We start from the raw sequence: 26470 nt of genomic DNA, 5'->3' as shown, positions 1-26470 counted from the left end.
GTTTCTTAGACACGGTCTCACCATTGCCTAGTGGTACAAAACCATCCCTTGATTACTACAATTCCCACTGAGCGGCACAATTCTTGGAGTTTGCGCACTGAGCGCTCTTGGTGAGTGTGAACAAGCCGAGTGGTTTCGGGTGAATCGTCTGGTATGTCTGCATAAATCAATGAAAATATAATAGAAACCAGTATTTAGAATTTAAAAAATCACGGTTTTCTAATGCATGGGGCTGAAGTATATGTTACGATATTGCTGTCTTGAATACACTGCGTTAGAAACGTAGCTAGTTGTCTACTATCACTCTTGATAGTAGCACCACATATAACGGGGACTTCAATCTCGGGCTGTAGTTATGTACTACTAGTTATGGAAATACCAGTACTACTAGAATTACTCAGCTAGTTGTCTGTTAGCTAACCTGCTAACTTCAGTTTGCCATGCTAAAGTGAACACAGCTAGCTACAGTAACCTATAGTATAAGAAAAGAAGCACAGCCTCACTCTGTGGATTGTTCTGGGCATGATCCTAAAAAGCTAAACTAGTTAACTAATAGCGCTATGATATCTGCCTCCTTGATACTATGTATGACTGATCTGGCGGATGTTACAAAACTGGTTAAGCATGGTTTGAAGAGTGGTTAGTTATAAATGCTGTGTCCAAGTTGCTGGGTGTTAGTAGGCCTTCCCCTCTTTCTGCCGCAGTAAGATGTACGTTTCAAATGGAACAGTTTTCTATGTATCCCGAGTGCGTCGGGACGTCTAGTGTCCGTAAGCAGAGAGAGACACGTTATTGGGGCCATCATGGGTGGGAGGTGGAGCCTGCTGAAGTTATGCATGAAGTTCATTCTCCGTGGAACACACGGTCCTGGTGTCTGCAATGAAACCCTGTCATCTGGTCTAGAATAGGAACAAATATGGGAAAAGGCAGAATCAATGAATATACATTGTTAGCTTGGGTTCCAGGCACCATAACACTCCCATGTGTTGATCTGTCTGTGGAGGGTTTCTGGCGCATTGTTTACTCTGGAACAGTATTGGTTTTATGAAGATATTGGTGTCTTAGCTGACATAGATTTTCATATACTGGTTATGTCCGTTCATAGTAGTGTGTCTGTCATGCGTTGTCACAGGTCGTTGCCATGGATCCGGCCTGGCGTCAACAGGGTCGGGGTCGTGGCCGGGGTCAGTCTCAGGGTCAAGTGTCGCGACCCCAGAAAGAGAGAGAGAAGGTGTTGGCTCCAGCAGCAGCAACCCCGACCCCTCCTGGAGGGGTGTGGGCTGGAGACGGGAGAGGAAGAGGAGGAGGAAGAGGAGCAGGGAAGAACATTACCGCTTCAACAAAACCTGTCAACAGAGGAAAGAACATGGTGGATCCACCAAAAAACAGTAAGATTGGCAAGAGGGGAGGATGGGGGAGAGAAAGGGGGATGGACAGGAAGGGGGGAGGATGGGGGAGAGAAAGGGGGATGGACTGGAAGAGGGAGGTGGAGAGGATGGTGGGTGGGAGGGAATAAGGGAAATGGGTGGGAGGAGAGGTAGGAGGTGAGGTAGGAGGGGAAGTGTGAGGGGTAGGAGTTGAGATGAGATGAGAGGGGAGGGAGAGGTGTAGGGGTAGGAGGTGAGAGGGGAGGTAGAGGAGAATGAGGTGTGAGGGGACGTAGGTGAGGGGGGGAGGTGAGGGGAGTGAGGTGGGGGGTAGGAGGGAAGGTGAGGGGTAGGAGGTGAGACGGGTAGGAGGTGAGACGGGTATAATATGTATCTGTCTGGCTGTTTGACTGTGTGCTGACTGACAGATCAAGTAAATCCATTAGTTATCTCTATTGACTGATTACCTGTGTTGATTGATTGAGTACCTGTACTGACTGGTTGACAGCTGCGTCCAGCCAATCCAAGTTTGAGGAGATCAGGAAGTCAAACCAGGCTGCTGCTCAACGATTGGCTCAGAGCCAGTACAGCTCCTCCTCAGATGACGAAGAGGATGAGGATGGTGTGGAGGTTCTGGGGAAAGAGGGGAAACGCGGACAGATTCTGGCCTCCGCCCTCGTCACCTACACAGACCAGACAGGTGAGGGGACCCTGTGTTGTCAGAGTTCTGGTCTGTTTGTTTGTGTGTGTGAGACTGGAGGGGTGTACTACAAAGCCAGGTAACCTGCTTATTAAGGTAACGTCAGGAGTGAGTTAGTTTGTTTGTAAGACCCAATAGTGAGACGCCTGCTCCATAGGGCGAAGATGTTTAGAGAGCGTGGAACTCCTTCAGTTTCACCCGATTATGGTCTCTAATAAAGATATCGATCCTCATCTGAGGGAATTCTGTATCTTTGCTGCTTCTAGGGCCAGACATATCTAATGCCACTACCAGAGTAATGCCCTCACTGTGTAACAGACACGTGTGCTTTGCTTCTGCGATATTTTGCCAGCGGACATTTAATGTATTCCATCAGTGATGCTGAACATCTGATCAGAATACTGTATTCCCTGCAGTTGTTCCCTCGCCATTCAAGCATTCTAAAGATCAAATATGCTTTTTATGCGATCAGTCATACTACAAATGGGCTGAGACTCTATAAGACAAAAGAGAACATATGACAAGAACGCTGCTCTTACATTTTTACTCTGTCGGCAATGTGCTGCCAACAAGCCTCCTTGTCTTTGTTCGCTGCCAGGGAGTTAGATTTAGCCGTCAACCTTGCTTTAAACTCCTCATATCCTGACATTATAAACATGCATTCTTCCGGGTGAAGAATACAGAACACGAGCCATTGGGCAACAACTCAGTTTGCGTTGCAGAACACGCCCCTTTAGGTTGAACCCGCACAAACTCCAGTAAGTTAACACAGAATCAACTAGTTTGTCAACCCTGACTTTCCTTGATAACCTCTAGTTAAATCTGAGTAGGTTGAACTCCCTTCGTAGTATACCCCTCTGGATTCATTAGTTTGTGTGTGTGTGTGTGTGTGTGTGTGTGTGTGTGAGAGAGACCAGTATTCAGTATTCAGAGACCAGGTTTCACAGGATGTTGATGTTAATAAGCAGGACTCTGAGTGGCTGTGTGATCTCAGGGACAGAGGCTCCAGTCTAGTGCTCTTTACTGTCTGTGTTTGACGTAATTGGGCCTCTGATTGGTGGGTGTGGTTACTGCCGCGTCATGATTGGTGTGTGTTGACCACTGTCTGACGGAGGGTCTTTCAGATGCTCTTGCCCACAACAGTCTCCCTCTCTACACCCCCCCCCCACCACCACCAGGCGGTGACATCACAGAGCTGGAGAGGACTCGTCAATACCTGAGTGATGCCTTCCAGTCGGGCGCTATCACCTGTCTCATCTGCATCGCCTCAGTCAAGAGAAACCAGGCGGTAAGTCTATCACCTGTCTCATCTGCATCGCCTCAGTCAAGAGAAACCAGGCGGTAAGTCTATCACCTGTCTCATCTGCATCGCCTGGGTCTGGAGAAACCAGGCAGTAAGTCAACAAACCTTTACCTAACCTCAACCCTCTGTCAAGGGAAACCAGGCAGTGAGTCTACACACCTGAGACCAGTAAACCTAACGTAACCCTGTCTCTAAACCTGATCCTAAACCTAACGTAACCCTGTCTCTAAACCTGATCCTAAACCTAACGTAACCCTGTCTCTAAACCTGATCCTAAACCTAACGTAACCCTGTCTCTAAACCTGATCCTAAACCTAACATAACCCTGTCTCTAAACTTGATCCTAAACCTATCATGACCCTGTCTGTAACCTGATCCTAAACCTAACGTAACCCTGTCTCTAAACCTGATCCTAAACCTAACGTAACCCTGTCTCTAAACCTGATCCTAAACCTATCGTGACCCTGTCTGTAACCTGATCCTAAACCTAACGTAACCCTGTCTCTAGCCTGATCCTAAACCTAACGTAACCCTGTCTCTAAACCTGATCCTAAACCTATCGTGACCCTGTCTGTAACCTGATCCTAAACCTAACGTAACCCTGTCTCTAGCCTGATCCTAAACCTAACGTAACCCTGTCTCTAAACCTGATCCTAAACCTAACGTAACCCTGTCTCTAGCCTGATCCTAAACCTAACGTAACCCTGTCTCTAGCCTAATCCTAAACCTAACGTAAACCTGTCTCTAGCCTGATCCTAAACCTAACGTAACCCTGTCTCTAGCCTGATCCTAAACCTAACGTAACCCTGTCTCTAGCCTGATCCTAAACCTAACGTAACCCTGTCTCTAGCCTGATCCTAAACCTAATGTAACCCTGTCTCTAGCCTGATCCTAAACCTAATGTAACCCTGTCTCTAGCCTGATCCTAAACCTAACGTAACCCTGTCTCTAGCCTGATCCTAAACCTAACGTAACCCTGTCTCTAAACCTGATCCTAAACCTAATGTAACCCTGTCTCTAGCCTGATCCTAAACCTAACGTAACCCTGTCTCTAGCCTGATCCTAAACCTAACCCCTAATGAATACACTTAAGTAACCCTTAATGAATATACTTAAGTAACCCTTAATGAATACACTTAAGTAACCCTTAATGAATACACTTAAGTAACCCTTAATGAATACACTTAAGTAACCCTTAATGAATACACTTAAGTAACCCTTAATGAATACACTTAAGTAACCCCTACTGGAAGTTTAACCCTGAACTAAATAGCAGTTTTCTTAGTGACTTAGTGACTTTACTGTCTTTGTGGGGACTTATGATCATACACTCAGAATCCAGGCAGTGATTCATGACACACACACACAAATACACACCCAGACACACACACACCGTGGATTATACGGTTCATATTTCTGTTAATGCCCCCCCCGGTCCTCCCCTTCAGGTCTGGAGTTGTTCCGGATGTTTCAGTCTCTTCCATATTCCCTGTATCCAGAAGTGGGCCAAGGACAGCGTCTTCCTCATCTCTTCTGTCACTGACGAAGACTTTGGAAAGAAAGATCATCCGTGGCCCTGGTGAGTCTCTGACCTCTGACCCCCACGGGGCTCCGTCAGTTCCCGGAAGGCACAGACCTGACCACCTTCCTGGGGTACAGACACCTGACCACCTACATGGGGTACAGACACCTGACCACCTACATGGGGTACAGACACCTGACCACCTACCTGGGGTACAGACCCCTGACCACCTTCCTGGGGTACAGACCCCTGACCACCTTCCTGGGGTACAGACCCCTGACCACCTTCCTGGGGTACAGACACCTGACCACCTACATGGGGTACAGACACCTGACCACCTACCTGGGGTACAGACACCTGACCACCTTCCTGGGGTACAGACCCCTGACCACCTTCCTGGGGTACAGACACCTGACCACCTTCCTGGGGTACAGACCCCTGACCACCTTCCTGGGGTACAGACCCCTGACCACCTTCCTGGGGTACAGACACCTGACCACCTTCCTGGGGTACTGACCCCTGACCACCTTCCTGGGGTACTGACCCCTGACCACCTTCCTGGGGTACAGACCCCTGACCACCTTCCTGGGGTACAGACCCCTGACCACCTTCCTGGGGTACTGACCCCTGACCACCTTCCTGGGGTACAGACCCCTGACCACCTTCCTGGGGTACCGACCCCTGACCACCTTCCTGGGGTACCGACCCCTGACCACCTTCCTGGGGTACCGACCCCTGACCACCTTCCTGGGGTACCGACCCCTGACCACCTTCCTGGGGTACCGACCCCTGACCACCTTCCTGGGGTACAGACACCTGACCACCTTCCTGGGGTACCGACCCCTGACCACCTTCCTGGGGTACAGACACCTGACCACCTTCCTGGGGTACCGACCCCTGACCACCTTCCTGGGGTACAGACACCTGACTAACTGTGCTGTGTGTTTGTGTTCAGTCCTAAGTGTCGTTATGAGTACAGCCCGACCCAGACGCCCAGCAGGTACCTGTGTTACTGTGGGAAGGTCCAGGACCCTCCTCTTGACCCCTGGTTGGTTCCTCACTCCTGCGGTCTGGTGTGTGACAAGGCCTTCAGTCCAGCCTGCGGACACCATTGTCTTCTCCTCTGTCATCCAGGTAACCACACGCGTGCGCACACACACACACAGACCATCTGTGTAAAGGCGATAGTGTGTGTCGGCCCGTGTGTGTGTGTGTGTCGGCCCGTGTGTGTGTGTGTGTGTGTGTCGGCCCGTGTGTGTGTGTGTGTGTTGCAGGCCCGTGTGTGTGTGTGTTGCAGCCCCGTGTGTGTGTGCGTGTGTGTGTGTTGACCCATGTGTGTGTTTGTGTTACAGGCCCCTGCCCTCCGTGCCCCAAGATGGTGTCAGTCAGCTGCATGTGTGGCAAGGCCTCGCCCCTCCCCCGTCGCTGTAGCAACAAGCCCTGGTCCTGTCAGAAGAGGTGTGGCAAGACCCTGCCCTGCGGACAACACACCTGTACCAGCAGCTGTCACTCAGGTAACACACACACGCGCACACACATAAAAAACACATCTTACCAGTTTGACCAACCTCCGTTGCCATGTGTCTCTGTCTCAGGTGTGTGTGACCCGTGTCCCAGGGTCAGTGTCCAAAAGTGTGTTTGTGGACGAGAGGAAGCAGAGAGACAATGTGCCAGCCCAGTGTGGCACTGCCCACAGGTAGCGCCTCGTACACACGCCTCGTACACACGCCTCGGACACACGCCTCGGACACACGCCTCGGACACACGCCTCGGACACACGCCTCGTACACACGCCTCGGACATACGCCTCGGACACACGCCTCGTACACACGCCTCGTGACATTCTAGATTAAAGGTGACTCTCTTCCCCTCTCTCCCCCTCTCTTCCCCTCTCCCTCTAGGTGTGTGGGCGTCCTCTGTCCTGTGGGAATCACACCTGTGAGAGGGTCTGTCACTCAGGGGTGTGTGGGGTTTGTCCCCGATCTGGCAACAGAGCCTGTCCCTGTGGAAAGTCAAGTAAATATACGTGCACCCCAACACACACCCTGAGACACACACACACACACACCCCCTGAGTCCCAGAGCCTCCCGTGGATGAGATCTGCCTGAGGTTCCTTTCTGATTTGACCAGTCATTGATTGCTCCTGACTGTCTCCTGATTTTCCCCCCTTTTACTGTCCCCCCTGACTGTCCCCCCTGACTGTCCCCTTTGACTGTCCCCCCCTGACTGTCCCCCCCTGACTATCCCCCCTGACCGTCCCCTTTTACTGTCCCCCCTGACCGTCCCCTTTTACTGTCCCCTTTTACTGCCCCCCCTGACCATCCCCTTTTACTGTCCCCCCTGACTGTCCCCTTTTACTGTCCCCCCTGACTGTCCCCTTTTACTGTCCCCCCTGACTGTCCCCTTTTACTGTCCCCCCTGACTGTCCCCTTTTACTGTCCCCCCATGACTGTCCCCCCCGACTATCCCCCCTGACCGTCCCCTTTTACTGTCCCCCCTGACCATCCCCTTTTACTGTCCCCCCTGACTGTCCCCTTTTACTGTCCCCCCTGACTGTCCCCTTTTACTGTCCCCCCTGACTGTCCCCCTTGCTTTCTGTGACACAACATTTTTGAATATTCTGTATGTGACTTATGTTGTCTTTCATGACACTGTAGCCTGGTCTGTGACTGTGTGTAGTCTGGTCTGTGACTGTGTGTAGTCTGGTCTGTGACTGTGTGTAGTCTGGTCTGTGACTGTGTGTAGTCTGGTCTGTGACTGTGTGTTGCCTGGTCTGTGACTGTGTGTAGTCTGGTCTGTGACTGTGTGTAGTCTGGTCTGTGACTGTGTGTTGCCTGGTCTGTGACTGTGTGTAGTCTGGTCTGTGACTGTGTGTAGTCTGGTCTGTGACTGTGTGTTGCCTGGTCTGTGACTGTGTGTAGTCTGGTCTGTGACTGTGTGTTGCCTGGTCTGTGACTGTGTGTTGTCTGTTCCAGAATGTTCCCTCCCCTGTACAGAGGACGTCCCCACTTGTGGTGACACCTGTGACAAGCTGATGGAGTGTGGCTTACACACCTGCTCCATGAGGTGTCACCGAGGACCATGTGAGACCTGCCGTCAGGTAGACAACACAACCGCACCCACGCAACCACACACACACCCACGCAACCCCCACACACACATGCAACCCCACACACATTGTTACCCTACCAAGAGACATATTTGGACTGTAACTACTAGAATGGGTGTGGCAGTTATGACCATATAGAGTTTCAATAACCCACCTTACCGTCTGTCTCCCTTGTCTGTCTCCCCGTCCGTCTCTCCGTCTCCCATCTCCAGGAGGTGGAGAAACAGTGTCGCTGTGGGAGGTACACACGTGTTATGCCGTGTCATAAGGAGTACCTCTGTGACTCCAAATGCCCCAACACCAGAGGATGTTCACGCCATCAGTGCCGGAGAAAGGTGATTCCAACCTCTGGCCCCACCATGAGTTCTGGCCCCACCATGAGTTCTGGCCCCACCATGAGTTCTGGCCCCACCATGAGTTCTGGCCCCACCATGAGTTCTGGCCCCACCATGAGTTCTGGCCCCACCATGAGTTCTGACCCTCCCCCCCTGAGTTTCTGACCCTCGCCTGATGCAGTGTGTTCTGTGTTGACAGTGTTGCCCTGGTAACTGCCCACCATGTGATCAGAGTTGTGGTCGGACGCTGGGCTGCCGGAACCACAAGTGTCCCTCCGTCTGTCACCAAGGTAACACACACCAAGGAAGTCACGCTGTGATTAGTGGAGTGGGACACAACACAACGGGGTCAAAGGTCAAACAATGGAATGTTCTACAGCTTGAGAGCACTACTGTGTTTGTGTGTGTGTCTGTGTGTGTGCGTGCTTGCATCATTTTGTTAGCAGCTAGTGTCGTCAAATTGTAGAACATGGATGGACTAGTTGTAGTTGTGCATGATGGTGTGTTGTGTTATCACAGTCTATTTTGTGACTAACTTACACAAGAAGGGCAGTTGTTTGTTAGAAGGTAATGAATGACTTTGCTTTAGATCTCTGGGCCAACTAACTCTCAAGTCCGATACATGTGTGTGAGTGTGTTTGTTTGCAGCAGGTTTTGCATTGGCCGATAATTGACGGGGTTTGGGGGAATAAAATAAATTTAAAAACCTATCTGTCCTAGAGCTACATAACCGTTCTTTCTGTCCTAGAGCTACCGAACCGTTCTTTCTGTCCTAGAGCTACAGAACCGTTCTTTCTGTCCTAGAGCTACAGAACCGTTCTTTCTGTCCTAGAGCTACAGAACTGTACTTTCTGTCCTAGAGCTACAGAACCGTTCTTTCTGTCCTAGAGCTACCGAACCGTTCTTTCTGTCCTAGAGCTACCGAACCGTTCTTTCTGTCCTAGAGCTTCATAACCGTTCTTTCTGTCCTAGAGCTACCGAACCGTTCTTTCTGTCCTAGAGCTACATAACCGTTCTTTCTGTCCTAGAGCTACCGAACCGTTCTTTCTGTCCTAGAGCTACATAACCGTTCTTTCTGTCCTAGAGCTACCGAACCTTTCTTTCTGTCCTAGAGCTACATAACCGTTCTTTCTGCCTAGAGCTACCGAACCTTTCTTTCTGTCCTAGAGCTACATAACCATTCTTTCTGTCCTAGAGGTACCTAACCTTTCTTTCTGTCCTAGAGGTACCGAACTGTTCTTTCTGTCCTAGAGCTACCTAACCGTTCTTTCTGTCCTAGAGCTACAGAACCGTTCTTTCTGCCCTAGAGCTACCTAACCGTTCTTTCTGTCCTAGAGCTACCGAACCGTTCTTTCTGTCCTAGAGCTACCGAACCGTTCTTTCTGTCCTAGAGCTACCGAACCGTTCTTTCTGTCCTAGAGCTACCGAAACTTTCTTTCTGTCCTAGAGCTACATAACCATTCTTTCTGTCCTAGAGGTACCTAACCTTTCTTTCTGTCCTAGAGGTACCGAACTGTTCTTTCTGTCCTAGAGCTACCTAACCGTTCTTTTTGTCCTAGAGCTACAGAACCGTTCTTTCTGTCCTAGAGCTACAGAACCGTTCTTTCTGTCTTAGAGCTACAGAACCGTTCTTTCTGTCTTAGGAGCTACAGAACCGTTCTTTCTCTCTTAGAGCTACAGAAACGTTCTTTCTGTCTTAGAGCTACAGAAACGTTCTTTCTGTCTTAGAGCTGCAGAACCTTTCTTTCTGTCTTAGAGCTGCAGAACCTTTCTTTCTGTCCTAGAGCTACAGAACCGTTCTCTGTTTGAATGGACTAGTTGTGGTTGTGCACAGCGGTAATGAGAACCTTGGCACTGCAAAATGAAACAGCCTTTTAAAACGATTAGTTCAGGAATGTTCATGTTGAGCGGAGACTGGCTGTACAGACGTGTGTGTGTGTGTGTGTGTGTGTGTGTGTGTCTCTTGTAAAACTGATTTCCTGTGTTGTGACCTGAGTGGCCGATTCCAGAAACCTGGACAGGACATTTATAATGTGTTCCCCCTCCGTGTCGCCTTTCCTATTGGCTTCCCTTCAGCTTGGAGGCTGTGGATGCAGGGGAAGAGAGGGTGTCGTGCTGTCTGGGGGAAAGGTTTGGGTGCGACACAGGCAGGATGGGTTATCAGTCGCTTTATGGTGATTGGCTGAAACCTCCATGATCATAATAGACTGATGAAGCTGTGGAAGAGGAAACAGACGGGCGTTACAAAGGTTATTTGACTGAAGTATTGTTCAGAGGTCAAGATTCAGCTTTATAATGTCCTCTCACACACACTACTGGTATAACGCAGACTCAGCATGGTGAAATGGTCTCTGACCTTCACACAGGCCTACTCAAACTCACAGACAGAGCAGGTGAACTGTGTGTGTATGTGTGTGTTTAGGTAGCTGCTACCCGTGTCCAGAGACAGTGCAGGTGAAGTGTGTGTGTGGCAAAACCTCTCTGACGGTTCCCTGTGGTCGGGAGAGGAGCACCAAGCCACCGCGCTGTAAAGAACTGTGCAGGTTATCCACACACTTCTACATATACACCTAACGCACTTATAAACTCAAAGACATGTATTCATATACACCTGACACACTTATACACTCACAGACATGTATTCATATACACCTGACACACTTATACACTCACAGACATGTATTCATATACACCTGACACACTTATACACTCAAAGACATGTATTTATATACACCACACCTTAGTGTCTCCGCCATTATGAACATGTCAACCACGCCTTTCTGTCTCCCCCAGGTCTCCCCCCTCCTGCCACCACCCCAGCAGGGAGTCACATCGCTGCCACCCTGGGCCCTGCCCCCCCTGTCGCCAGCCATGTCTGCTGGCTCTGCCGCGGTGCCCACACACTTGCCCACAGCCCTGCCACGACCAGGTCATGGTCAAGACCAGCGACAAGGTGACTGTCTGGGACGTCTGTGTGGGTGTCTGGATTAGGTTTGGGGTAAAGTTGGGTTTTCGGGGTTTGGTTTCGGGGATAATGTTTGGGGTCCCTAGTAGAGGCTTTTCTGTTACCTCAGATGGTGAGCTGAAGAACTATCAGCCTCCCTGTCACTGAAACACAAGGATATTCTACACATGGCGTGCCCTCGCCCTGGGAACCCCTCGCCCTGGGAACCCCTCGCCCTGGGAACCCCTCGCCCTGGGAACCCCTCGCCCTGGGAACCCCTCGCCCTGGGGTCCCCTCGCCCTGGGGTCCCCTCGCCCTGGGGTCCCCTCGCCCTGGGAACCCCTTGCCCTGGGAACCCCTCGCCCTGGGAACCCCTCGCCCTGGGAACCCCTCGCCCTGGGGTCCCCTCGCCCTGGGAACCCCTCGCCCTGGGGTCCCCTCGGAGCTCCACCAAAATATTGAAAACATGCCCTGTTCTGGTCTAAACTAGTGCCCTTTAAAGTATTGTTTGTAGTGTAGCTTAGTGATGTGTTTTATAAAAGTTAATGATTCATTGCAGTAGTTATTTACAGTAATTCTGTAATTTAAATTCATTAGTGAGCTACTGAGGGGCCTTTTCAGAATTGCTGAGTCACAGGTTTTAACAAGAGTTACTACACTTCGTGTATGTGTCTGTGTGTGTGTGTGTGTGTGTGTGTGTGTGTGTGTGTGTGTGTGTGTGTGTGCGTCTCTGCAGGTGTTAGCTGGCCCATGGGAGCAGCCATCAGAACCAGCGTTTGTCTGTAAAGCTCTTCCCTGCCCCCCCTGTATGGTGCCTATACCAACGTATGTACCACCCACACATACACACCCACACATACATACACACACCCACACAAAAATACCCACACACACACATACATACCCACACACATACATACACACACACACATACATACACATACATACCCACACACATACATACACACACACACATACATACACATGCATACCCACACACATACATACACACACACCCATACATACACACCCACACCCACACAACACACTTATTGTGCTGCAGACCACACACACGTTGCAGATTCAGATCCACAGAACCAGACGCGTAGCTTGTGAACAGGAAAGTATAAACGACACAATACGCGTCTCGTTGCATTGCCAACAGTGTCCCGTCAACCTGACGTTTTACCGACCACACAGAGCGCGTTTTGTCATAAGGGGAGAAGAGCAGCCCAATAACTAATAAAAATAGTGTAAAATATCTTTACGTTTTTCATAATTATTACGTTGCTGCTAGAGGGTTAAAAAACCGTCCTCTAACACACAATTTGCTTTTGTTTACATTGTGATCATTGTAAGCAGAACTAGTGCATCTACATTCAGTTGTCCTGGCTTGATTCATCTACATTCAGTTGTCCTGGCTTGATTCATCTACATTCAGTGGTCCTGGCTTGATTCATCTACATTCAGTGGTCCTGGCTTGATTCATCTACATTCAGTGGTCCTGGCTTGATTCATCTTCATTCAGTTGTCCTGGCTTGATTCATCTACATTCAGTTGTCCTGGCTTGATTCATCTACATTCAGTTGTCCTGGCTTGATTCATCTACATTCAGTTGTCCTGGCTTGATTCATCTACATTCAGTGGTCCTGGCTTGATTCATCTACATTCAGTTGTCCTGGATTGATTCATCTACATTCAGTGGTCCTGGCTTGATCTACATTCAGTTGTCCTGGCTTGATTCATCTACAATCAGTTGAACCACATCGTTGCCACAAACTACAATACGTACCGAACTGTGCCGTTACCGTTACCACAAACTACAATACGTACCGAACCGCATCGTTACCACGAACCGCGATACATACCGAACCGAACCATAACGTTACCACCAACTACGATACGTACCGAACCATAACGTTACCACCAACTACGATACGTACCGATCCGTAACGTTACCACGAACCGCAATACATACCGAACCGAACCATAACGTTACCACTAACCGCGATACGTACCGAACCGTGGGCATCATTACCATCACGTACCATTGCATCATTAGTGCACACTAACTAACATACACACTAACATACTCACTAATACACACACACACACAATCTTGAATTCTCAGTGAGCATCAGCAATTCAGGGTAGTCCCATTCAAAACATTTTAATCCCAGAAATCTAACTTGACCCCAACCCTGATGCCTAATTCTAAATCTTAACATATAAAAAAAATATGTCCTTACTTCTCCCAGTTTTTGTAATTTTAGCACACACTCCTACACACACACACACTCCTACACACACACACACTCCTACACACACACACTCTTACACATTGACAGACTAACAGGGGTCTTTGTTTTTCGCCATATGGTGTCCAGACCTCCTCTGTAGAGCCAAGTTATCTGAACTACATCAGAACACACACACACACACACACACACACACACGGGTCTGGTTGATGTGCAATAGCAAACACCGGTAATATGTAATGAAAAGGTTGTGTATGTTGGAGCTTGCACATCCAGCCTTTCATCAGTCACACACTGATCTGTTTGTTCACACACACACCAACACACACACACACAATGAACTGTTTTTTCACACACACACACTGATCTGTTTGTTTGTGAGCAAGTGGTCATGCTGATGTTGTGTGTGCATGTGCGTGCGTGAGTGTGTGCGTGAGTGCGTGCGTGCGTGTGTGCGTGTGCTTGCGTGTGTGCATGTGTGTGTGCGTGTGTTTGTGTGTGTGTGTGTGTGTAAACTAACAGGTCTTTTCTCTCTGCAGGGCTTGTCTTGGAGAACATGAGGTAACTATGCTTTTATATCAACTCCAGATTTATACATCCCTCTTTCATCCTTACCATATCCCTGCCTCTCTTTCATCCCTTCATCCTTACCACATCCCTGCCTCTCTCATCCCTTCATCCTTACCACATCCCTGCCTCTCTTTCATCCCTTCATCCTTACCACATCCCTGCCTCTCTTTCATCCCTTCATCCTTACCACATCCCTGCCTCTCTTTCCCCCTTTCATCCTTACCACATCCCTGCCTCTCTTTCCCCCTTTCATCCTTACCACATCCCTGCCTCTCTTTCCCCCTTTCATCCTTACCACATCCCTGCTTCTCTTTCATCCCTTCATCCTTACCACATCCCTGCCTCTCTTTCATCCCTTCATCCTTACCACATCCCGGCCTCTCTTTCATCCCTTCATCCTTACCACATCCCTGCCTCTCTTTCCCCCTTTCATCCTTACCACATCCCTGCCTCTCTTTCCCCCTTTCATCCTTACCACATCCCTGCTTCTCTTTCATCCCTTCATCCTTACCACATCCCTGCCTCTCTTTCATCCCTTCATCCTTACCACATCCCTGCCTCTCTTTCCCCCTTTCATCCTTACCACATCCCTGCCTCTCTTTCCCCCTTTCATCCTTACCACATCCCTGCTTCTCTTTCATCCCTTCATCCTTACCACATCCCTGCCTCTCTTTCATCCCTTCATCCTTACCACATCCCTGCCTCTCTTTCCCCCTTTCATCCTTACCACATCCCTGCCTCTCTTTCCCCCTTTCATCCTTACCACATCCCTGCCTCTCTTTCATCCCTTCCCCCTTACCACATCCCTGCCTCTCTTTCACGCTTTCATCCATACCACATCCCTGCCTCTCTTTCCCTCTTTCATCCTTACCACATCCCTGCCTCTCTTTCCCTCTTTCATCCTTACCACATCCCTGCCTCTCTTTCATCCCTTCATCCTTACCACATCCCTGCCTCTCTTTCATCCCTTCATCCTTACCACATCCCTGCCTCTCTTTCATCCCTTCCCCCTTACCACATCCCTGCCTCTCTTTCATCCCTTCATCCTTACCACATCCCTGCCTCTCTCATCCCTTCATCCTTACCACATCCCTGCCTCTCTTTCATCCCTTCATCCTTACCACATCCCTGCCTCTCTTTCATCCCTTCCCCCTTACCACATCCCTGCCTCTCTTTCCCTCTTTCATCCTTACCACATCCCTGCCTCTCTTTCCCTCTTTCATCCTTACCACATCCCTGCCTCTCTTTCACGCTTTCATCCTTACCACATCCCTGTCTCTCTTTCACGCTTTCATCCTTACCACATCCCTGCCTCTCTTTCATCCCTTCCCCCTTACCACATCCCTGCCTCTCTTTCATCCCTTCTCTGAATTTGGTCGGATCTACATATTGTGCAGCAGATTGAGGCATGGATAAATGTGGTGATATAGTTCCACTAGTTTTTCATTAAACCCACAGTGTTTTCTAATCTTGGGGTTTCCAAAACATTTCTCTTTTTAACTCTCTCTCTCCTACCTGTCTAACTCTCTCTCTCCTCCCTGTCTAACTCTCTCTCTCCTCCCTGTCTAACTCTCTCTCTCCTCCCTGTCTAACTCTCTCTCTCCTTCCTGTCTAACTCTCTCTCTCCTTCCTGTCTAACTCTCTCTATCCTGCCTGTCTAACTCTCTCTATCCTGCCTGTCTAACTCCAGCCTCTTCTTCCTTCTGTCTTTCTACCTCCCTTCATCCAGTAATAACATAAAGGTCAGGTTGAACCAAAATAACTCCCTCCACTCTTTCTTTTGTTCTAAAATGTAATGTCATCCCTTCTTCTCCACCTCTTCTTTTCACCTTTCCTTCTCTGGTCTTTCTCATCTCCCTTTCTCCCTTCCTAGTGATCTGAACCTCTGTTCTTTCTTTCTGTCCTCTCTGCCCTCTTGCTCTCTCTCTCTGTCCATCTCTCTTTCCCCTGTCCTCCTCTTTCTCCATCTCTCAGTCTGTCTGTATCTCAAGGTTGTTATCTGTTCTGTTTTCTAATAGTCTTGATTCCATTTAGACTGCCTTAGTATTCCTTACATAACAGACAGTGATTTAGCAAGAACACACTCTCTCCTTTAGTAGGAACAGACACACACTCCTTTAGTAAGGACACGGTGATTTAGGAGGAGCACACCCACACACACTCTCATTTAGTACAGACTGCCACACACCCACACAGTCATTTATTAGTTACACACATACACACTGCTTTACAAGGGACACACACACTGTCTCTTTAGTAGGGACACACACCCACAAAAAGCAAACTCATGCTCACCTTCATTGGAGGACAGACAGACAGAATGACTTGTGTAATTTAATGACTGTGATAAAGACAGACACACTGACACACACACACACACACACACAGAATGACTGTTGTAAAATACAGTCAGACAGACGGACCGACAGACTTGTGTATTAGAATCAGTATAGCAGTGTTGTGTGTATTTATAATGTGTGTATTAACTACTGTGTGTGTGTGTGTGTGTGTTAGGTGAGTCCAGTCCCGTGCCACCAGAGAGGTCCCTTCTCCTGTCAGCGTGTGTGTGGTCGACCTCTGACCTGTGGTAACCATAGCTGCAGTAAGGAATGTCACCGTGTCACAACAGCCAAACTACAGGTATGAACCCTGTCCCTCTGTACCCTTATCACAATGTACCCCTGTCCCACTGTACCCCTGTCCCACTGTACCCCTGTCCCACTGTACCCCTGTCCCACTGTACCCCTGTTCCTCTATACCCCTGTTCCTCTGTACCCCTGTTCCTCTGTACCCCTGTTCCTCTATACCCCTGTCCCACTGTACCCCTGTTCCTCTGTACCCCTGTTCCTCTATACCCCTGTCCCACTGTACCCCTGTTCCTCTATACCCCTGTCCCACTGTACCCCTGTCCCTCTGTACCCCTGTTCCTCTATACCCCTGTTCCTCTATACCCCTGTTCCTCTGTACCCCTGTTCCTCTATACCCCTGTTCCTCTGTACCCCTGTTCCTCTATACCCCTGTCCCACTGTACCCCTGTTCCTCTATACCCCTGTCCCACTGTACCCCTGTTCCTCTGTACCCCTGTTCCTCTGTACCCCTGTCCCACTGTACCCCTGTCCCACTGTACCCCTGTTCCACTGTACCCTGGTCCCTCTGTACCCCTGTTCCTCTGTACCCCTGTTCCTCTATACCCCTGTCCCACTGTACCCCTGTTCCTCTGTACCCCTGTTCCTCTATACCCCTGTCCCACTGTACCCCTGTCCCACTGTACCCCTGTTCCTCTGTACCCCTGTTCCTCTGTACCCCTGTTCCTCTGTACCCCTGTCCCACTGTACCCCTGTTCCTCTGTACCCCTGTCCCACTGTACCCCTGTCCCACTGTACCCCTGTCCCACTGTACCCCTGTTCCTCTATACCCCTGTCCCACTGTACCCCTGTCCCACTGTACCCCTGTTCCTCTATACCCCTGTCCCACTGTACCCCTGTTCCTCTATACCCCTGTCCCACTGTACCCCTGTTCCTCTATACCCCTGTCCCACTGTACCCGTTCCTCTATAACCCTGTCCCTCTGTACCCCTGTCCTTCTATACCCTTATCACAATGTACTCGTCTCTCACTGTACCCGTCTCACTGTACCCCTATCAAACTGTACCCTTGTCCCTCTATACCCTTTCCCTCTATACCCCTGTCCCTCTGTACCCCTGTCCCTCTATACCCCTGTCCCTCTATACCCTTATCACAATGTACTCATCTCTCACTGTACCCTTGTTCCTCTATACCCCTATCAAACTGTACCCCTATCAAACTGTACCCATGTCCCTCTTTACCCCTGTCCCACTGTACCCCTGTCCCTCTATACCCTTGTCCCACTGTACCCCTGTCCCTCTATACCCTTTTTCATCTATACTCTCTCTCCCTCTCTCTCTCTTGTTCTCTGTCTGTCCGTCACACTCTCTCTCGTTCTCCACATTTAGAAACACTCATAAAGTAGGTGATAGCTTTATCTCTCTCACCAAAAAAAACATTCACACACATTCTGTCAGTTCACATGGTCTGAACTCCTCATGGTCTCTAGTCCTTTAGTCAGCACGGTCTGTAGTCAGCACGGTCTGTAGTCAACACGGTCTGTAGTCAACACGGTCTGTAGTCAACACGGTCTGTAGTCAACACGGTCTGTAGTCAAACATGGTATGTGAAGGGAGAGGAGGTGAGGGCAAGGAGAACATGTGGGGGTGTTTCTGATCCTGATGAGGAAATTCTACTCCCTGTGACATCATCATGAACAGGAATATCACAATTGGAACAACCGACACACACGCTTTGTCTCCAACTCTTTCTGGAACTTTCCACAGAAAGCCTTATGTCTGTCAGACAGTATCATTGGCCCTCATTCATGAAACCTTCTCAGATCCCAGTGTGGGGAGAGAAGTACGATTATTTGATAAATCGGATAAACCTTATTTACATATGACACCTATTTAACTCTCCCTCTGTCCTGTCTGTCTTGTCTGTCTTTTCTGTCTGTCTTTTCTGTCTGTCTTTTCTGTCTGTCTGTCTGTCTTGTCTGCCTTTTCTGTCTGTCTTGCCTTTTCTGTCTGCCTTTTCTGTCTGTCTTGCCTTTTCTGTCTGTCTTGCCTTTTCTGTCTGTCTTGTCTTTTCTGTCTTGTCTTTTCTGTCTTGTCTTTTCTGTCTGTCTTTTCTGTCTGTCTTGTCTGTCTGTCTTTTCTGTCTGTCTTGTCTGTCTGTCTTGTCTGTCTGTCTTGTCTGTCTTGTCTGTCTTTTCTGTCTGTCTTGTCTGTCTTTTCTGCCTTTTCTGTCTGTCTTTTCTGCCTTTTCTGTCTGTCTTGTCTTTTCTGTCTGTCTTTTGTCTGTCTTTTCTGTCTGTCTTTTCTGTCTGTCTTGTCTGTCTGTCTTTTCTGTCTGTCTGTCTAGGTGGGATCCGAGTGTGAGCTGTGTGAGGAGGGCTGTGTTAAACCTCGCCCCCCGGCCTGCCCCCACCTCTGCCCGTTGCCATGCCACCCGGGGCCGTGCCCCCCATGCCAACAGATGATCCGGCAACGATGTCACTGCAAGATCTCCCTCCTCTACATCGAATGCCTGTATGTCACACACACACACACACACGGTCACTGCCAGACACACACTGTATACCTCTTATACAGTATTTATAGCAGAATCAGTGGCTAAACAACAGTTCAGTGACCCTTGTCAATGTATGTAAACAGGAAGTCATCTGTTATTGACTTTCACTATCAATGTATGTAAACAGGAAGTCATCTGTTATTGACCTTCACTTTCAATGTATGTAAACAGGAAGTCATCTGTTATTGACTTTCACGATCAATGTATGTAAACAGGAAGTCATCTGTTATTGACTTTCACGATCAATGTATGTAAACAGGAAGTCATCTGTTATTGACTTTCACGATCAATGATGTAAACAGGAAGTCATCTGTTATTGACTTTCACTATCAATGTATGTAAACAGGAAGTCATCTGTTATTGACTTTCAATGTATGTAAACAGGAAGTCATCTGTTATTGACCTTCACTTTCAATTTATGTAAACAGGAAGTCATCTGTTATTGATCTTCACTATCATTGTATGTTGACAGGAAGTTCAGCAGTGCCCCTGACGCGGTGAAGAGTGATCTTGGATCCTGTAGGAACCAGTGTCCTAAACAGGTACCGTTTCCTGAGCTCTTCTCTTTATCAGATTTGGATTTAAATGGCTTTGGCATCTGTCATACGGTCTCACACGACATCTGTCATACGGTCTCACACGACGTCTGTCATGCGGTCTCACACGACGTCTGTCATACGGTCTCACACGGCGTCTGTCATACGGTCTCACACGGCATCTGTCATACGGTCTCACACGGCATCTGTCATACGGTCTCACACGGCATCTGTCATACGGTCTCACACGGCATCTGTCATACGGTCTCACACGGCATCTGTCATACGGTCTCACACGGCATCTGTCATACGGTCTCACACGGCATCTGTCATACGGTCTCACACGGCATCTGTCATACGGTCTCACACGGCATCTGTCATACGGTCTCACACGACATCTGTCATACGGTCTCACACGACATCTGTCATACGGTCTCACACGGCATCTGTCATACGGTCTCACACGGCATCTGTCATACGGTCTCACACGGCATCTGTCACACGGTCTCACACGGCATCTGTCACACGGTCTCACACGGCATCTGTCACACGGTCTCACACGGCATCTGTCACACGGTCTCACACGGCATCTGTCACACGGTCTCACACGGTATCTGTCACACGGTCTCACACGGTATCTGTCATACGGTCTCACACGGCATCTGTCACACGGTCTCACACGGCATCTGTATTATAATATAATAATATAATAATATTGGCTGGTACATTCCCTGTCTGTCTGCCTGCCCTCACACTCAGATGTATGGCTGTGAAAAACACTGATAGCGTGTCCTGGAAGAGTGAACACGCGTGTTGATCTATCTTATCCGTGCGAGGGGTTCTGTCCTGGAGCCAGTGAGCAGGTGACAAGAGCTGTGTTGCTTCAGTCGCAGGGGGTGGAGTGTGGCGGGAGGGAGGGAGGGGGAGGAGTGTGGCGGGAGGGAGGGAGGGGGAGGAGTGTGGCGGGAGGGAGGGAGGGAGGGAGGGGGAGGAGTGTGGCGGGAGTGAGGGAGGGAGGGGGAGGAGTGTGGCGGGAGGGAGGGAGGGAGGGGGGGGTCGGAGTGTGGCGGGAGGGAGGGAGGGGGTGGAGTGTGGCGGGAGGGAGGGAGGGGGAGGAGTGTGGCGGGAGGGAGGGAGGGGGAGGAGTGTGGGGGGGGGGAGGGGGAGGAGTGTGGGGAGCAAAATGTTTGCTTTAGTCCCTCCTCTACTCTCCCTCATATCACTCCATCCTCTACTCACCCCCACACCCCCCTCTCTTTCTCCCCCTTTGTCTCCCTCTCTCCATCTGTCCCTCTCTCTCGCCCTCTCTGAGATGTTTTTCTGTGAAGGGTAATCGATGCAGATCTGTGGCGCCAGTGTTTCTGTCTTAAGGTTACATACACACGCACACACTCGGACTCACACACAGACACGGACACACTCGGACTCACACACACACGGACACAGACGGACACACACACACAGCTACACACATGGACACACTCACACCTGGGAACAATTTACTTGCTTTTCTGTGCCTTTTCTCTCCTGTGGTCCAGAGCTGTAATGGACTCTCAGTGAACCGTTCAGACATCAGGAGTGTGTGAGTGCGTGCGTGTGTGTGTGAGTGCGTACAGTTCCACTGTCTTGGTGGGACCAAAAGTTCCCCATGAGGATAGTTAAACAAGGAAGATTTGACCTTGTGGTTTCACCGGTCTCAGTGAGCTGGAACTCCGTTTGGACCTAGGGGTTAGGTTTAGGGTCCAGTAGGGTAGTGGTTAGGTTTAGGGTCCAGTAGGGTAGGGGTTAGGTTTAGGGTCCAGTAGGGTAGTGGTTAGGTTTAGGGTCCAGTAGGGTAGTGGTTAGGTTTAGGGTCCAGTAGGGTAGTGGTTAGGTTTAGGGTCCAGTAGGGTAGGGGTTAGGTTTAGGGTCCAGTAGGGTAGGGGTTAGGTTTAGGGTCCAGTAGTGTAGGGGTTAGGTTTAGCGTCCAGTAGGGTAGGGGTTAGGTTTAGCGTCCAGTAGGGTAGGGGTTAGGTTTAGCGTCCAGTAGGGTAGGGGTTAGGTTTAGGGTCCAGTAGGGTAGGGGTTAGGTTTAGGGTCCAGTAGGGTAGGGGTTAGGTTTAGGGTCCAGTAGGGTAGGGGTTAGGTTTAGGGTCCAGTAGGGTAGTGGTTAGTGTTTGGGGTTAAGGTCAGTCCCCACAAGGACACAATCAATGTGTGTCTGGATGTTTCACTGGCAACCTCAGAATCAGGTCCCTTAAATTGGACATTTCTGGGAGCACAGATTGTTCTCATTCTTTACTGGTAGGTACGTCAGAATGTCTGAATTACAGTCACCACAGGTGATCTAATTTCCTGCTGGAACGGTGTTATGTTGTAGTGATCCTTCTGCAGGTAATCTAATCAGACAGAGAATAAGCTGTTTATGGTCCATTCATGCTTTCTGGCAACGTGATGAAGACTCTGAGATCTGGCTTGATTCTAAATCCCCCCTCCGCCACATTCTTCTCCACCTCTGTCTGTAGTTGAGAGGGGGATGGTTGTGTGAGGGGGGGTGTTTCTCTCTCTTCCTCTGTCTGTAGTTGAGTAGGAGATGGTTGTGTGAGGGTGTGTGTTTCTCTCTTCTTAGCTAAGCTGTGGACATCGCTGTAAGGACCTTTGTCATCCAGGAAGCTGTGAGGACAAATGCTCCCACAAGGTCAAACTCAAGTGTCCCTGCAAGAGGATCAAAAAGGTACCTTCCCTAGAGTCCGTCTGCCTTCCCACAGTGCATCACTTCCCCAGGTACCTTTCATAGCGTCCGTCTGCCTTCCCAGAGTGCATCACTTCCCAAGGTACCTTCCATAGTGTCCGTCTGTGTGGTGATATTAGTGGTTAGTGGGCGTGGCAGCCGACCCTGGTGGGAGAGGCTAGCCAGCTGGACCCTGATTCTCTCATTTGGGCTGCTCAGTGTCACAGGTCACTGCTCAGTGTCAGAGGTCACGACAGCCTGTCTGTGTGGAGAACACAGTATCTTGAGTGTCAATTTGTAAAACAACCATCGAGGTGGGGGTCTACTTTAATGTAAACGTGTGTGTGTGTGTGTGTAGGAGTTGCTGTGTTGTAAGGCCCGTGAGGACCAGACCCAGGTGGAGTGTGACGAGGCCTGTATCACCCTGAAGAGGAAGGCCTACGAGGTAACCCTTTTACCCTGGTATTACAGCTTATCTGTAACACCAATATCTGGGGGCTGCCAGGCTCTAATACAGCACTCTAAATGACTTCCTAAAACTAATGACGCTCTACAGCCATATTATGGAATGTGCAGTACCAGACCCTCACACACACTTGTCTCACCCAGCATGTCTTGTAGTCATCTAGACATGGTTAATGGACAATAGTATCAAGTGCTGTGGAGAGGGATCATCCAATCTTCCTGAAGAAATAGAGGCATCCTGCTGCCTGCATGTCTGTCTCTGCATGTCTGTCTCTGCATGTCTGTCTCTGCATGTCTGTCTCTGCATGTCTGTCTCTGCATGTCTGTGTCTGCATTTCTGTTTCTGCCTGTCTGTCTCTGCCTGTCTGTCTCTGCCTGCCTGTCTGTCTCTGCCTGTCTGTCTGTCTCTGCCTGTCTGTCTGTCTCTGCTTGTCTGTCTTTCTATGCCTGATGTGTGTGTGTGTGTGTGTGTGTGTGTGTGTGTGTTTACTCATGCTTCTGTCATATAACCATTGTAGGTGAAGGAAGCTGAGGAGAGACTGGCTCAAGAAGAGGAAGCCAGAAAACAGCAGGTGAGTTGGAACACTGCTGGATTCTCTCTATGAACCCCTGGTCCCCCAGTGAACCCCCCCCCCCCCCCCCCCCCCCCCTCTCGTGACCCCTCCCGTGACCCCCCCCCCCCCCCCCCCCCGTGAGCCCCTGGTCCCTCTGTGAGCCCCTGGTCCCTCTGTGAGCCCCTGGTCCCCCAGTGAACCCCCCCCCCTCCCCCTCTCGTGACCCCTCCTGTGATCCCCACCTGTGAGCCCCTGGTCCCTCTATGAGCCCCTGGTCCCTCTGTGAGCCCCTGGTCCCTCTATGAGCCCCTGGTCCCTCTGTGAGCCCCTGGTCCCTCTGTGAGCCCCTGGTCCCTCTGTGAGCCCCTGGTTCCTCTATGAACCCCTGGTCCCCCAGTGAACCCCCCCCCCCTCTCGTGACCCCTCCTGTGATCCCCCCTGTGAGCCCCTGGTCCCTCTATGAACCCCTGGTCCCTCTGTGAGCCCCTGGTCCCTCTGTGAGCCCCTGGTCCCTCTATGAACCCCTGGTCCCCCAGTGAACCCCCCCCCCTCTCGTGACCCCTCCTGTGATCCCCCCTGTGAGCCCCTGGTCCCTCTGTGAGCCCCTGGTCCCTCTGTGAGCCCCTGGTCCCTCTGTGAGCCTCTGGTCCCTCTGTGAGCCCCTGGTCCCTCTGTGAGCCTCTGGTCCCTCTGTGAGCCCCTGGTCCCTCTATGAGCCCCTGGTTCCTCCCGTTATCCTGTCATAACCACCGGGACAGTTAAGTCTTCTCTCTGTGTCAGGCGGAGCTGGAGGCCTTTGAGAAGCGTCAGAAGGGCAGGCGTAAGAAGCGTGGGAGGCGAGGAGAGGAGGAAGAGGAGGAGGAAAGTGGGTGGAGGAGGTACAAGTTGGTGGTCATGGCTCCTCTGTGTGGAGTTTTACTGGCTGCTGCTGCCTTCTACCTCATCCACCTGGGATGAAGTCACACACACACCTCTCTAACACACACACACCACTCAGACACACACACACCACTCTGACACACACACACACACACACTTCTTCTTCATTCAACTGGGATGAGGACACACCTTCTGTCAAGTACACACACACACACACACACACACACACACACACACACACTGTCTCACACACAGACACCACCCCTGTTCTCAGCCTTTTGTAGCGGTCTACAATAACAGAAGAGGAGACTCATCAATGATTGTTTCATCTCCCTCTGAATGAGAATATTTACGTGAAATACTTTTATCTTATGTCCTGTAATCACCATTATTTCTGGTATAGTTAATACTGCTGTTATCATTACTGTAATTATTAACGTTATTGTTTGTTCAGTCTCTTCTGTGAGTCTGGGCCCCTGAGGTGTCGCGTGTGAAAGGCTGCATTCACATTCTGAGGGTCGGTCACCAATTGATCTGTTGATCTGATCTGTTTGATTGTGTGAAAAGATCTGACCTGATTGGTCAAAAGACCAATTAGGTGGATAGAATCATGCTGATGTAAGATCAGGTCCTCTGTGTTTATCCATGTAATCAGATGCTGTAATAGAGTTCCAACTGATCCTGGATCAGGTCTCTATTCTAGAAGGTCCATCTGATCCTGGATCAGGTCTCTATTCTAGAAGGTCCATCTGATCCTGGATCGGATCTCTATTCTAGAAGGTCCATTTGATCCTCGATTGGATTTCTATTCTAGAAGGTCCATCTGATCCTTGATCGGATCTCTATTCTAGAAGGTCCATCTGATTCTGGATCGGATCTCTATTCTAGGAGGTCCAACTGATCCTGGATCAGGTCTCTATTCTAGAAGGTCCATCTGATCCTGGATCGGATATCTATTCTCGAAGGTCCATCTGATCCTGGATCAGATGTCTTTTCTAGAACAGATGAATCCCTCTGAAGGTTTATTTGATGGATGATGGCTGGATGATGAGATCATGTGATGACAGGATGATGGCTGGATGATGAGATCATGTGATGACAGGAGAGGGCACACTCCAAATGGCAGCCTAATTACTTCCATAGTGCCCTCAGAGTACATGAGGCATTACAGTAGTTTACTGGATGAATTATAGGGCCTGACGTAAAGTAGTGTGCTGTGTGGGGTTTAGGGCGCCACTTGGAAAGTCGTCCTCCTGCATGTTGTCTTCCTGTTTGTCTAAATGATGCTGATGATGAATGATAGGATGTTTAGTTTTTGGTTCTGTAATAAAATATGAATTTAGAAATACTTAATGGGGTTTGGATTTCTCTTCTGACGTTAATGATGGTTGATGCTCAATGATGTTTGTGGTTGCAAACCTGAGGTGGGACAGACACACACACACACACACACAGACAGACAGACAGATGGACACACACACACAAAGATTGTTTGAGGCCATGTGTGTGTATTTGTGGGTGCCCTAGTGTGACCCTGGCTGGTAATTGGGGCTTTGCATGGTGTCCCTACCTGTTCACACATACACACACATACACACGCACACACACACTGTCTCACAACCTTTTTGAGCAGAAGCCTCTGTCAGCTGTAAAGATTGTAATTATAATAATGAACACGTCTGAACATTGATTACTGTTCAAAACACAGTGTGAAAACATGGAAAATAATTCAGAGTGAGGACATTTGGCACAAAGATGATAAAACATGGTAAATATCCACAGGATTCCTTGGCCGGCACCCACTAGAGAGATTTCCGGCTCAGAAGTTAGGTTCAGGAAATACAGTTGTGCTCAAAAGTTTGCATACCCTTGGAGTATTGGTAATATATGTAACATTTTTAAGGAAAACGTGAGTGAGCAGGCAAACACGTCTTTGATTTCTTATGGGATTCATATTCAACTGTAGGTCACAACAGAATGGCACAATTATAAAACAAAACATGGCAACAAAGAAAAAATTTGAATTACCCCTGTTCAAAAGTCTGCATACCCTTAGTTCTTAATACTGTGTATTGC

At 49.5% G+C, this 26470-nt stretch overlaps 1 protein-coding gene across 2 annotated transcripts; it reads left to right on the top strand.

The window, feature by feature from the left end:
• Positions 1 to 21: 21 nt before the first annotated feature.
• nfxl1 (nuclear transcription factor, X-box binding-like 1) lies at positions 22 to 25747 on the top strand. 2 transcript variants are annotated; one of them, XM_029117778.2, is made up of 23 exons: positions 22 to 110; positions 1133 to 1388; positions 1876 to 2067; positions 3246 to 3355; positions 4819 to 4949; positions 5848 to 6026; positions 6245 to 6406; positions 6488 to 6588; positions 6794 to 6908; positions 7869 to 7993; positions 8215 to 8337; positions 8537 to 8627; positions 10760 to 10880; positions 11131 to 11290; positions 12018 to 12106; positions 14079 to 14100; positions 16624 to 16749; positions 19041 to 19207; positions 19723 to 19792; positions 22395 to 22499; positions 22855 to 22941; positions 23480 to 23533; positions 24296 to 25747. In XM_029117778.2, the coding sequence occupies exons 2-23, from the start codon at positions 1142 to 1144 to the stop codon at positions 24470 to 24472; spliced, it is 2754 nt and encodes a 917-aa protein (XP_028973611.1). In that variant the 5' UTR covers positions 22 to 110; positions 1133 to 1141; the 3' UTR covers positions 24473 to 25747. The 2 variants fall into 2 exon arrangements, with proteins under 2 accessions (XP_028973611.1, XP_028973610.1); XM_029117777.2 differs by having other exon boundaries at positions 54 to 151.
• Positions 25748 to 26470: the final 723 nt, after the last annotated feature.

The sequence above is a fragment of the Esox lucius genome, chromosome 24 (assembly GCF_011004845.1).
Source record: "Esox lucius isolate fEsoLuc1 chromosome 24, fEsoLuc1.pri, whole genome shotgun sequence".
Lineage (NCBI taxonomy): Eukaryota > Metazoa > Chordata > Actinopteri > Esociformes > Esocidae > Esox > Esox lucius.
The sequence above is the reverse complement of the archived record's forward strand: the minus strand, read 5'-3'. Positions and strand labels throughout refer to the sequence as shown.

Excerpts from the sequence above, each read along its gene's own strand:
- nfxl1 (XM_029117778.2), top strand. The coding sequence starts at position 1,142 with ATGGATCCGGCCTGGCGTCAACAGGGTCGGGGTCGTGGCCGGGGTCAG. Across the intron at positions 2,068-3,245 it reads CACCTACACAGACCAGACAG|GCGGTGACATCACAGAGCTG; the intron begins GTGAGGGGACCC and ends CACCACCACCAG. Across the intron at positions 16,750-19,040 it reads TCACAACAGCCAAACTACAG|GTGGGATCCGAGTGTGAGCT; the intron begins GTATGAACCCTG and ends CTGTCTGTCTAG.